Raw genomic sequence first — 10,868 nt, 5'->3', positions numbered from 1 at the left:
CAGCCGCGCTGGAGCCGAGCCGGCAGCGGGGGCGCGGGTGCAGTGGCAGCAGCTCCTTTGGGATAGGCCGGCCTCGAAACTGAGGGGTTTTAAACTCCTGCAAAGCCTCCTGTTGGCGGGGGCAAGGCCAGGCTGGGCGGCCCTGCAGCGGCGTCCGGGCGGGCCCGTGTCCCGCTAGGGGAGTGCCGGGCTCGGAGGGTTACTCCCCGCTTCCCTCTGCTGAGAGGGGCGTTAAGTCTTCCCCCAGGACTGGGACTCTGGGCTGTGCCAGCGCTCCTGCGGGACCTGCGGCTTCTGGCTGCGGGGGCTTGTCCCTCTGCTCTGGGGCAGATCGCCAGATGTGGGGTCAGTTTCACTCAGGGTCAGGCTGGTGAGAGTAAGGTCTCCTTAGTGGGGGCTGTGGTGTGCCCTGTTGGTGTCCGTTGTCAATATTTTGGGGAAGCAGGACCCTGGCTGCCCTGCTTCACCTGTGGCAGGTTGGGGTGTTAGGTCTGTGTTGTCATGGTTGAGGGTGGTCTTGTGACTGTAGATTACAGTTGTGTGGGAAGGCTTAGATACAGGTGATCCTACTAGATAAGAAACTGGTGGGTCGTGACCCAAAAGTGGCTTGCAAGAAAATACAAAAGGATTGGAACAAACTTTTAAAAATGAATCGACACACTTAAAAACTGGATTTTCCTTTTAATGGAAAAACATGGCTTTTCCCTTGCAGGCTGTCAGAGCCTGCAAAGGGCTGCTGGAGGCCCTCCATGCCCTACATCCACCCCCTGCCCCCTACACCCATTCCCATCCCCATACACTGGAGGGCAGGGGGCACTGGGTTTGGACTGGCCATCCATGTTTACAAGTGGGTCCTGGTACAGGAAAGGTTGAGAACCACTGGCCTAGACGGCCTCTGCAGGTCCCTGCCAGTCCTACGTGAGTCAGGGAGGTAAAATCAAGAATGGTTTTCAATAAGCGCACTTCACCTTTTTTTGTTTAATTTTTTTTTCTTTTCCTGTTTCATTTTGAGCCTTTACAGTTCATGTCTTCAAGCATGTCTCTAACTACGAACACAAGAAACTTTGTAATGAGTCTTCATGTAATAATATGAATACAAGAGCGGCTGGTGTAAATATAATACCAAGGTCTTCTCTAAACGCATAGTAGTATTGCTTTAGCTGTATTGGTGTAAAGCAGCACAATCCTGTCTTGATACAGATATAGCTATAAACACGCTTATATCATCTGCATAGCATGTTGCTGTTTAGGAAGAGGGAATAAGCTATATTGGGGTAGAGCAGTTCTATAACTGACTCTTAAAATCTTCTATAAAAATAGCTGTAGAAGAACAAAAACCATTTGTGGGCCAGGCTTCATGTTATGAGGCTCTCAATCAAATTTTGAGAGTTGGTAATACTGTTTTATGGTGATGGTTGCTGAGTGCTGGCTTAAATTTATGGTTGGATCTGGCCTAAGGATGTGGGGCGTTGGTAGTGTTCTGTGGTGGTGGGGGTTTGGCAGTGATTGCTCTCATCATGCCACCATGGAGAGAAAGTGGTGGCCACAAGAAAGCTACCAAGGAGAGAAGTGGCAGTGGATCCTAGTGCTGGCTCATGTTCCTACCTCTGCCCAGAGCTGGGTCATTCCAGTGAGAGTTGCGGGATGGCCAGTATCTCTGAATTAAAGGTTAGCTGTCTCAAGCGGGATGCCAAACGAGAAACACCCCAAGCTGATAGACTCTTACAGTTTTGGTGTAAGGGCTCACTTGGAGATTTTCATGCCATGTTTTTAGCTGTCATTGTACTAGGTAGAATCCATAGTCATGTATTAGTCTCTGTATACACTGCATGGGAATATTTAGGCACTCAGTAATGTGATTCACAGGTAGCTCTGCTTAGTGTGCTGGTTTAAAATAATTTATAGGGAATGCTGAAGAAAGAAAATGGGTTGACACTGGCACAGGATATAAAACTCAGGATTCTCTTGTCCAGGATGAGTACTCTGAGCTAGTATGAAAATGGCATGACTCCTCTTCTGGCTGTCTTCTTGGAGAAAAGACTGGCATGGACACCTAAAGCCAGGACAGGTTTAAGGGTGAGAATCCCCATGGGTTCGATAAATACAGCAATATATCCATCTGTTCCCTTTGCCCATGTAGGCAAGTGGCCTAATCACTAGGTGAGAAAGTTTTGCTTTCTTGATGTTGCAGCACAATGACAATTTAAGTTACCTTATGGAAAGTTCAGTTGCTTCAACAGGAAGGAGAACATGCTTTACCTATAGCCTTTTTAGTTGGAGCCTGGGAGTTGAGAGATGCAGGTTCACATCCCCTCGGGCACCAGAGTTTGTTTCCTCCCACTCCCATATTCTGGGTGAGGACTGTAGTCGTGGATGTATTGGATAAAATGAAATCACCACCAGCACCTCTTTCTCTTCCCTTGTTTTGCGTGGGATCCAGTCCAGTAGGTGCGCTCTGACAATGCTTTTCACTTCAGACCCAATAGGGGGCATAGAAGAATGTTAAGTGTAGATCTCTAAAGAGGTTAGGAACCTAGCTTGTCCATCACTGTCAAGACAGAGACAGTTCTGGGTTTATGCAGCAGCAAACATTTAGGTGTTTGGGGAACTATAGTGGTGCATACCCATGGGCCTGCAGGCTATGTTGCACTGAAGTGGGAGTTTGGAATTTTGCCTATATTCCAACTTGTGTGCCACTGCCTCTCTGGTTTGGAAGAATGAAGAACAGTATTGCTCAAGTGCTAAAATAATCTTGAGGCAAGTTTCCTCAAAATCTTTAAAGTGGTAGACTTCAAGTTTCTTTCATTTGAGATGTGTATTACAGAACTACTGTAAAAAAAAAAATTGAATTGTGCAAGCATGATTAAAAAAATAAATAAAGTGTGTGTGTGTGTGTGTATGTATGTATGTATGTATGTGTATATATATATGCTTACATAACAAATTTTTTTCCAGTAGTTCTCTGTCCCTCCCTTTTTCAAGTGACTTATGAGGTTCTCATTTATTCCTGTAATTCTAGATGTACCAAACATTACAAGACATGATGATAAAACAGCGATGACACCACTTTCTGGAAGATGCTAGATTTTTCACGCTTCTTTTCTGCAGTTTAGCTTCTTGCTGATCTTTATCCTAGTAGGACAGCGTTTCAGAAACCTGCTTGCTTGTATTCATCATAAAATACTTCTTTAAGAAGTTTCCAATTTATAAATGTATGGGAAGTGGATCATGGCTCTGCTCTAGCCCTGTGGTGTCACTGCCCTGTGCTCCCAACCTTGCCCACTGCTCTAGGGAGACTGTGGTGTCCCCAGTGATGGGTGCAGGGCAAACTAGCTCAGGCCAGATGGGATCAGCTGCCCCTCCCCCCAGCCTGCAGTAGTTCACTAAAATTCCTAAAGTGGCCCTCCCTCCAAAATAACCTCTCACCCCTGTTCTATATCATTCTTGAAGTATGGGGACCAAAACTGGGCACAGTATTCAAGGTGTGGGTGCACCATGGATTTGTAAAAGGGCATAATGATCTTTCTCTTTTGTTTACCATTTCCTTTCCTTTACTACAATTTAATAATTCCCAACACTTTGTTTGTCTTTGGTGTTGAGCACTGAGCTGATACTTTTAGCAAACTGTCCACAATGACTCCAGCTCTGTTTCCTGCATGGTGATGGCTAATGCAGAGCCTATTATGCTTCAGGTATGGTAGGTATTGTTTCATGTGCAATGCTACTCATCTGTGTTGAATTTTATCTGTCGTTTAGTTGTTGTCCATTTGTTAAAAAGAACAGGATCCTTCTGTAGTTCCTCCTTCTGTGGGCCAGTGCATGCTACATGCAGCATATGGGCTGGATCTAGAGCTGTTGATGCTTCATGCAGCACAGGGTATCAGTCCCATTTGGCCCACAGACCAGCCCAGTGACCTTCCAGTCTATTGGATTGGATGAGTTTGACACCCCTGATCAGTTGTATGGTATTCTATATGTAGAAGCCGAACGTTGGCTGCGGTGGTTCTCCTGCTTTACCTGTGTCAGGTTAGGGTGTTAGGTTGGTGTTGTTTCAGGGTTGATGGTAGTCTTATGATGATGTAGTGCTGGGGTCAGCAACCCCCGGCACGTGTGCTGAGCATTGCACGCAAGGCTGTTTTGCTTGGCACACCACCGCTACCCTGGGGTCTAAGCAGCTGCTGCCAGCCATGGAGCCTAGGCTGCTCTCAGCAGGTGGCTGGGAAGCTGCAAGCCCTACTGCAAGCAGACCGGGCTCCGTGGACTGGCTGCAAACAGTTGCTCTGGGCTCCGACATGTCGGCACTCCAGCACCTTCCAAGGTGGACATTGTGGGTCTTTTGGCACTCTGGCCAAAAAACGTTGCCTACACCTGATGTAGTGGCTAAAAATAACCGTTCACCACCAGCACAGTGCAGTGTAGGGTCTGTTATTTAGTATTTCCAAAAGGTTTCAACTGCTACGTACCAGGAAAACCGAGTCAGATTGTTGTGGTATTCACACACAAACAGCTGTGATTTGTGGACTGACCAAAAAAGAAACATTATATAGAAGGGAAACTGAAAGCAAATAGATGCATAGGCTTTGAAATAAAGGAATGTGGTCTTAATTTTTTTTTTAGTTATAATGCAAATTATTAATAATCAGAGGAAAAAAGCTTGGGATTCACTTTAATTTGACAATGTCTCTATTCTTCCCTCATTTTATGTTCTACAAAGCAAAATGTTGGTGGGTATGTCCTTGTGTAATGCAGTTACTTTTCTAAAATTCATAACCTCATCAATGTATTTTGTTCTTTTGACATACCCACACTTATTCTTCTCTCCTAGGTATTCTTCATTCTTGGATTTCTTTTTCCTGATGCTTGCTTGTCCATCTTGCAGATCGGGGGTGTCAAACTCATCTAGTTGCAATGTTGCATTCACAGACTGGTTCCACATGCTGCATCAAGCCCAGTGTGGGTGATGCATGCAGCATGCACCACCTCCAGCCCTGCACACCCTGTGCAGGATGCAGAGTAGAGGGCAGATCTGGACTGACCCTGGATTCAGTGTGGTTTGGTGCTAGTGCAACTTGCAGTGCTTGCCCTGGACTAGCCCAGTGTGCAGTGTGTGCCTGTTCCAGCCTCATTCACTGTGCATAGCTTACACCAGACTGGCCTTGCCTTGTATTCTGCATGTGCGGCTGATCTGTGGGCCTGATCCAGACTGACCCCAGATCCATTGTGCAGGACCAGTCTAGCACAGGCACACATGCAGTGTGAGTCCTGGACTGATGCTTCTTGTGCAGTGAATGCTCCAGACTGGACCCACGTGCTGCTTTTTGTAGCCCCTGTGCCATGTGCTACTTCTGCCAGCTGGTCTCTACACTACATATAACCTGCGGACCTGGGGCTGGCACATGCTGTCAGTTAAGCATCATGACATCTGGTAATGAAGTACTTACAAAATTGGTTTACTGGTATATTTGACATTGCAAACTTACTGAGTAGTGCTAAATATCCATAATGTTGTCCATTTTATTTAGTTAGTAATATTTTAGCTTAGCTTCTTCACTATATGGGCTCAAATCTTTGGCAGGTATGTCAAGCCAGATGACCAATGCAGCAGTTCCTTTGATTTGACGAAATCTGGCAATTCTTCATGGGCCAGAATGCATTGCTGCAGGTCCTGGGCAGGTAGCAGGATGTAGCTGTCCTTAGGACAGGTTGGGTCTGGCTGGGTCGGCACCGGCGAGGAGAAGCAGCAGCTGAATTGCGTGCCACTCAGGACCGGCTAAGCTGCTCCCTAGTGTTGACATGGCCAGGCCTGTCCCGTCCTGAGCAGTACATGGCTGAAGCCAGCCCAGCTGGGTCTTTCCCTCTCTGGTGCCAGCCTGGCTGGGATGGGCAGGTAGGGGGAAGGCAAGGCTTTGCCACATGCTGCTCAGGCTGGTCCTGAGTAGCACATGGCTCAGCCACTGCTTCTTGCCTGGCACGTCCAGTCCCAAGCAGCACGTGGCAAAGCAGCACATGGCCGAAGCTGGCCCAACTACGGCTTTCTATCCCTGGTATTGGCCCTACCCAGCCTGAGTGACATGCAGCGAAGCCCGCCCATCCACTGCTTTCCCTTATCTACACATCGGGATCCTCTCCAGTTAAAAGCTGGCCAGAAGCCACCTCAGGCACCCCTTCCCCTCACTAGTGCCACAAGATCTGGCACAGCCCCTCTGGCCCCTCTCAAGCTGCAGACCTGGCCTGAGCTAGGGGTGGGGCGAAGCCAGCAAGGTGCCTGCAGCCGGTGGATTGTGCCACTGGAGGCTTTCAGGCAGGCAGCCACCATTACCTGGGTTTTGAAGGGGCTCCATGGGCTGGATGGAAGCATCTGGTGGGTTGAATGTGTCCTGCGGGTGTATTTTGCCTACCCCTGGGTTAGATGGTATTATTCGCAACCTAAGGCCATGAATTATGTTGCTGTCAGTGGCTTATGGCCAGTTTCAAGTGTTTTTTTTTTCCCTGAATTTAGTGCAAATATATTTAAAATCTAATCTCGCTCCTTGGTTCTCTCTGCAGCTTTCATTGCATATAGTGGGTGTCACAAAAATATATATCCTCTTTAGTTATCTGGAGTACACAAGCCCTTGTTCCATCTGCTGATTTTAGTTCTGCTGCTTATTATCTCACAGAGCCCCAAGGAAGGGTACTATAGTAACTGAAAGCTTGTTGTTCTTCCTGCCAACTATGTAGTTGGTGCAGTCCTTTTCTCTCTCTCTTTTCCTGGGCCATCATGGCTAGCCCATCACTCTAACCCTACCTGTAAGATGGTGACATTGATAGGACTATAGTAGATTAGTGACGAACAACTTTCTGGGCCCATGACCTGGATGTGTGTGTGGTTGATATGCGGGTTGGATCCCCCTATGTTTGTTGTAAGTTATGCTGTTTGCTACCTAAAAAAAAGAACTCAAAACATCTATCACTATATCTGTGTATTCCTGGGTTTTTTTTTTGTTTTTTTTTTTCCTGAGCTACCTTGTAATACAAATAATTGTTAAATCTAATGTTTCAGTAGTAATACAGTTCTGAGGTCTCCCTTTGAAACCATCTATGAGGATAGTGATACAGTTCAGCAGGTCAAAGACTAGCATTAGCAGTAATGATATTTTGAATTCTTTCTTGCTGTGGTATCCTGCTGCCTGTTGTTTGAGATGCATATGTGGGGAAAAATTTACTGATACAGTTCAGTAAGTCCTGCAGTCTCCAACTTTCATTATTGTTTTGATGTCTTTTTATATTAATATCAATAACATGTATGTTGGGTGAGAATAAATAAGAAAAGTGAGAAGCCAAGAGGCACTATTTCCTTGGTTTTAAGTTCTTTTCCAAGTACTGTACTATTGTCATTGTTTGAAAATAGCCATTTTAAGGCTATTGTTTGTTAGTGTTTCTAACACTCTTCCCAATCTATTCTGATTGTGCTGCTCCAGACTTGTCATCCTTTTATTCTTCTGCTTGTTCCTAAACTCTCTGATAGGACTTGGAATGGTGGTAAAATAACATGTTTCTATCGAACAAATCCTAAAGTGCTTTATTGGGAAGCAGTATCTGCCAAAGGAGGCACCAGAGAGTGCATGATGCCATGTGCTTGTGTTTTATGTATTTGCATAGAGACCACCTCCAATATCTCATATGTTTTAAATTCTCCTGCAGTCATGTTCAGTCTGTCACTGAGGGAACCTTTTCTTGTGAACACATCTTTATAGGTTAATGGCATCCTACTGATATCTGGTTTAAGTTCCCTTTCATATCTTTTTTTTCTGAATCTGAAATACAAATTCTTGATGAGGCCAAGTTTCCCCTTTATGAAAGGCAAAGAGTATTTTCTCTCCTTAACTTTTTCTAATGCAAACTTATCTGTTGTGGTTTTTTTGTGGGAGGGAAAGATATCTATGTTGACTCTCACTTACCCAAGAATAGAATATATTCTTCACTAGCAGATTTCAATTTTGCCTCTAACCTTTTGTAGTTCAGTGATTATCAACCAGGGAGTTGTGAGATCTTTTAAAGAGTATTGTGGGGTGCCGTGCAATATTAGCACTGCTAGCTGTGCAGACACCTCTACATGTTACTTGTAAGAAACCCAGAGATTTCAGATGCGAATCCCAAATACCAAAAACACTCTAAATCTTTTCACGGTGTTTCTGAGCTCTTTGCTTGTTTTGTTTTGTTTTTTGTTGTTGGTTTTTTTTTTTTTTATTTTAATTTTTTCTCATAGCCAAAAACAAAACAAACAAACAAACAAACAAACAAAAAAAGCCAAGTGAATGCTAAGAGTTAGTATTTTTTTTGAGGCCTTCATTTAATGAGGTTGAAAACTGCTGTTCTAGCTGAGGCTCAAGGCACAAAAAAAAATAATTGAGCAATTTTTCTCTTGCAAAGAACTTGGGACCACCACAGCAGGTCCGTGTTTGTAACACTATGGATTCTTGTTTGAAATCTGTGGATTTCCCTTATGAATTGTGTTTGCACATATAACAGTGCTAATTTTGTGTAGTAGCCAATGGCACCCTTGGAAGGATCTCAAGACACCCCAGTGGTATCTTTGCTGAAAATAACTGTTCTGGTTCACAAACTGAGGGAGAGTCTCAAAGAAAACAGATGACTGCTCCTATTTCTGGTTTCTAAGGCACTTGTACAAACGTTCTTTGGTTGTTCTTTTAGATTCTTGCTGCAGTTTCTCTTTGTGTTCCTTGACTTCTTCTCTTTTCCTTTACTTGAGGATTTTCATTCTACCTTTGACCCATAAAATTTCCTGCTTCTTGTTTTCTTATTTGTAGTAAGCAAGCTGCTTGGGCTGTATTATGGCTTGCACACCCTTTCTTCTCAACAGTAGATACTTTCTATACTTGTGCCAACTGCCACATTGCTGATATTACATGTTGGCATCAGTGGCATTCTTTTCCCTTGCCCTGTATTCTCCAAAGATTTCCTTACTTATTTATTCCAGACTTTAAGTCATGGCCTGTGTCTTAGACCACTATTATTTCGCACCTCTTTTTTCACTTTGCTTATTGGCATATATATATGAATATTGCTTGTTCAAGCACTGAGTCCAAGCTTATGAGCAACCTCTTTTTTGAATTGTTGTACCCCAAGATTGCTTGGCTTTTTAATAAGAGGAAGTGTTCAGTCTTTCATATTTGTAATACTGGCTTTTTTTTTTTTAATGTTAAATCTCTAGCAAAATCTTCCTAACTCCATGCCCCTCTTCCTCTCCCTTGCTTTCGAGTCCTTTTGTAGGAAGTTGTCATCGCATAACATTCTCCATAACGTCCCACTGATCTACCATACTTTAAAGTTGTCTTCTCCATATGGAATACTTTGTGTACAATGGCAACTATTTTTAACTCCTTCCACTTTTAGTAGTCCCTATAGTTGCCCTGTACAGTTAAATTGCTGTGCAGACACCTTGTAGAAAAATTTGTCCATAATTTTGGGACTGGTGAAGGATTTGCACACTAATTACAAGGCTTCACTACTACCTGTGTGGTGTGCATGGTTTGTTTTATTTTAATATCAGTATTTTTACCAAATGCTTGTGGGCTGGTTGCTCTCTTCCTGGATTTTCTAGAATTTTGAGAACTAAGGGATCTGGGAGACAGCAGACAGTCTAAGATCAGATTATGAGGTGGGGAGGAGGCTGGGGTGACTGCTCCAGGAACCAAGTGTAGCAGCAGGACTGGTATGGAAAGTCTGGTGGGAGTGGGGACTTAAAATGAGATGACCTGTGGGATAGGGCTGGGAAGAGATTAAGTTAGGTCTGTGTAAGGAGACCAAGCATATGTTGTTGTGTATAAGCACAAAGTCTTTAATTACAGGCTGTGTGCGCAACTTGACCCCCAATGTATCTGGTGTTTACTTGCTTTTGAGTGTTTGACTTTGGACCTTTACTGATGTTTATTTAGCGTTTTTTTTTTTTATGTGTAATTTACACTGAGAGATTATAGGGTCTGTTCAGGGTTTTCCTACCCAATTAAATGCTGCCACCTCCCACACTGTCAAATTTCCAGACCTGAGGGCTATCTCTACTAGCTGGAGGTTGAGCACCACTGTTCTGGATTGTCCAGTTTCTAAATTCTATGGTTTGTATTTACTCTGGATTTTTAATGGCAAAGAATGTAGTTACTGCACACAGGGTGGCTTTAAGAAGGGTGTGATTTCCTAAGTCATTTATAAACTGCAGTCTGCATCTTCAGTACACGTTAACTTCACTGGGAAGTTTGGATGATTTTATTGAATGATTTGGAGAAGTGGGTGCAAGCCTATTGTTCTCCTTCCTTGGATTTAGATCCTGGCAGGGCAAAGAAGTGGATCACAAAAATTGAAGCCTAGCAGCAGTGAGCAACTGTTGTTGGGAAGGTCCCAGTTTGTGAGGGAGGAGTCTTCATTTCTCTCCCTTCCTTCACTCCCCTGGTGTACTTATTTTTTAACATATACACTTTAGACACCTGCACTCATTAAAGCACTCTGTCTATCTCTCTCTAATCTCTCTTCTTCTTACTATGTGTGGTTATTGTTTTTAAGACAAAAATACATTAATTTCTTTTTCTTTTTCCAATAGCAAGCTAAAGAAGCTAAGTGAAGATAGTTTAACTAAGCAGCCTGAAGAAGTCTTTGATGTCTTGGAGAAGCTTGGTGAAGGGTAAGTGCAGCTGTGAACCTCTGCAGAGGCAGGGAGAAAGCAGCGTGAGCGCATTCAAAAGTAATGTCAAGTAGTCCATGATAGTGTGTCATCTAATAAAGTGGAGTACACTATATTACTGTATTGGTTTTCTTAAGCAACTTTTAAAAATAAAACAAGAAATGCTTGTGTGAATTCTGCCCCCCCCCCCCCC

The 10,868-nt window shown here is 43.9% G+C and overlaps 1 protein-coding gene across 3 annotated transcripts in view; it reads left to right on the top strand.

The window, feature by feature from the left end:
- STK3 (serine/threonine kinase 3) overlaps nucleotides 1-10,868 on the top strand; it is a 439,103-nt gene that overhangs the window by 371 nt on the left and 427,864 nt on the right. For all 3 annotated transcript variants that reach the window (XR_002099553.1, XM_019527988.1, XM_019527987.1), the window contains exon 2: nucleotides 10,595-10,675. Coding sequence is in view for 2 of the 3 variants with exons in the window: in XM_019527988.1 (XP_019383533.1) it covers nucleotides 10,595-10,675 (81 nt within the window). In the remaining variant the exon portion in view is untranslated. The remainder of the gene's footprint in view (nucleotides 1-10,594; nucleotides 10,676-10,868) is intronic.

Source organism: Gavialis gangeticus, unplaced genomic scaffold (assembly GCF_001723915.1).
Source record: "Gavialis gangeticus isolate Ggan-Ray unplaced genomic scaffold, GavGan_comp1, whole genome shotgun sequence".
Lineage (NCBI taxonomy): Eukaryota > Metazoa > Chordata > Crocodylia > Gavialidae > Gavialis > Gavialis gangeticus.
The sequence above is the reverse complement of the archived record's forward strand: the minus strand, read 5'-3'. Positions and strand labels throughout refer to the sequence as shown.